This window comes from Gaeumannomyces tritici (assembly GCF_000145635.1).
Source record: "Gaeumannomyces tritici R3-111a-1 unplaced genomic scaffold supercont2.74, whole genome shotgun sequence".
NCBI classification, from domain to species: domain Eukaryota; kingdom Fungi; phylum Ascomycota; class Sordariomycetes; order Magnaporthales; family Magnaporthaceae; genus Gaeumannomyces; species Gaeumannomyces tritici.
The window spans coordinates 1-1,907 of NW_008804618.1; the positions used below are offsets into that span (position 1 = coordinate 1).

The following is a 1,907-nucleotide window of genomic DNA, read 5'->3' on the forward strand; positions in this document are numbered from 1 at the left end:
GCTCGCTTCAGGTCCAACTTTCTCCACTGTGCAGGTGTTGCAATCGTCGTGCGTGGGTCGGTTGTGGTTGGAATGGGCATCCGGCCGCCGTTAGTGGCCACATGTGCATTCCCCAGAACGCGGCTGCCGACCACCCCAGGTCCAAGGGACAGTGCCAAGGTTGGGCCGGCTGGGGTTGACAGAGCCGCCGTTCCTGTTCAGACGAGCGCAAACGCCCATGTCATTAAGCCATTGGTGCTTTGGTCCCGCCGTTTCCATTCACTTGGCGCGTTGGCTGACGACAGAGGAGCATAACGAGCAGACCATTTTCTGGTTGCAGGCTGAAAAGGCTTAGTTTCATTTATTCATGCAGCTTATTCCCACGCCGCAAGCCTCGGCCTTCTCAGTTGCTAATTCCTTTCAAGCCCTGGCCTTTTTTTTCTCATCCGTGATGCAGAATTTCAAAAGCCCCATGGAGCCCCAGGCAGTTTTCCCGAATATGGCCACAACGGTTAGCATCAGAACTAACCCGGCATTAAAGTAGCTAAACTCCACTATCGTAACCATTCTCAGATGAAGCCATGTTCGGAAGCCCTGCTCGAATGCATGTGCCGGGCCATGGGATCCAACAAAAACAGTATAAGCAAAGCTTTATTGCACCTGCAGGGCCATGCTGTTGCTCTCCTTCTGCCTATTCGTTTCTGAAACCCAGTTCTCGACCTCGCGGAGTGCTCGGTGTGGATCATCCTTGTGCTTAAGAAGGAAGCCCTGAATCTCGGCGGGCGAGAAGCGGCACTCGTGAATATTCTTGCTGAAGTCGGCTGCGTTCCTCGCCAGCTCGGCCGCCGCCTCGCTTTGCTCGCTGCCGCTGCCGTGCGCGCCCGCTCCATTCTTTTCATTGGTGTTGTCCTGGGTAATGGTGCCGCTTGCTCCAGTGACCGGAATCCTTTGCGCGTACATGTGCTGGAATAGCTCGCCGGCCTGATTCTTGGTGGCGTTCTTAAAGGCGATCTGCAGATCAACCCTGCCAGGCCTGATCAAAGCCTCGTCCAGCACCTCAGGTCGGTTGGTGGTCATTATGAGCACTCTTCCCTCATGTGACGCCACGCCGTCGATGGCGTTGAGTAAGCCGGAAAGCGAGATGCCGTTGCCCTCCCTTTCGAAGCCAGGCCCGCCCATTGTGTACCCTCCACGCTTCGCTTTGGGATGCGCCCTCACGGGCCTCGCAGCCTTATTGCTATCGCGAGCGAAGTCGTCTTTGTCGTTATCGGGGCGGCTCAGACCAGCCGTATCGATATCCTCTAAAAGCACAACACACCGGCGGGGCAGGCTATTAAAAAGCAAGATCAAATCCTCCTCGGTTAGCCCTGGGTCGAGCAGGCTAATGACAAATATGTCGAGGCCGAAAACACCGGCGACTGCAAACGACAGTGACGTCTTGCCCGTACCCGGAGGCCCGTGGAAGAGGTATCCGCGGCGCAGCGGGATACCGCGAGTGGCATACCACATCGGGGCGTTCGGGTGCAGGTACTCGTTGATATCGGACAGGAGCTGGCCCTTTTGCTTGTTGTCAAGCACGACGGTAGACATAGGCCTGACGGGCCGGTTGGCCACTGTGGACCACCCGTTTCCGCCTCCAAACCTGCGCGTCATAGATGGGCCGGGCCGTTTGATGATAGTGCGGCCGGAGCTCCCCTTGAAGCAGACCTCCCTTATGTGCTGGAGCAGCCTTTTGATTGGCTCCGCAGAGAATGAAAAGCAGGAAAGTACCATGGTCTCGGTATCTTTGATTACCGAGGCACCAAAGTGGTTGCTGTTACTGGCGAGCATGCTTTCCCGCTCCCGGTAGATGCGGAAGTACGTCCCCCTAAAATAAAACCTATGGCTGCCCATGGCCGGGATATAGCGGGGAGGCTGCATATCGCGGC

The 1,907-nt window shown here is 56.6% G+C and overlaps 1 protein-coding gene across 1 annotated transcript; it reads right to left on the reverse strand.

The window, feature by feature from the left end:
- Window positions 1-630: 630 nt before the first annotated feature.
- On the reverse strand, window positions 631-1,899 carry GGTG_13894 (hypothetical protein; the record flags this gene model as incomplete). The annotated part of the gene is made up of 1 exon (XM_009231818.1): window positions 631-1,899. The coding sequence occupies one exon, from the start codon at window positions 1,897-1,899 to the stop codon at window positions 631-633; it is 1,269 nt and encodes a 422-aa protein (XP_009230082.1).
- Window positions 1,900-1,907: the final 8 nt, after the last annotated feature.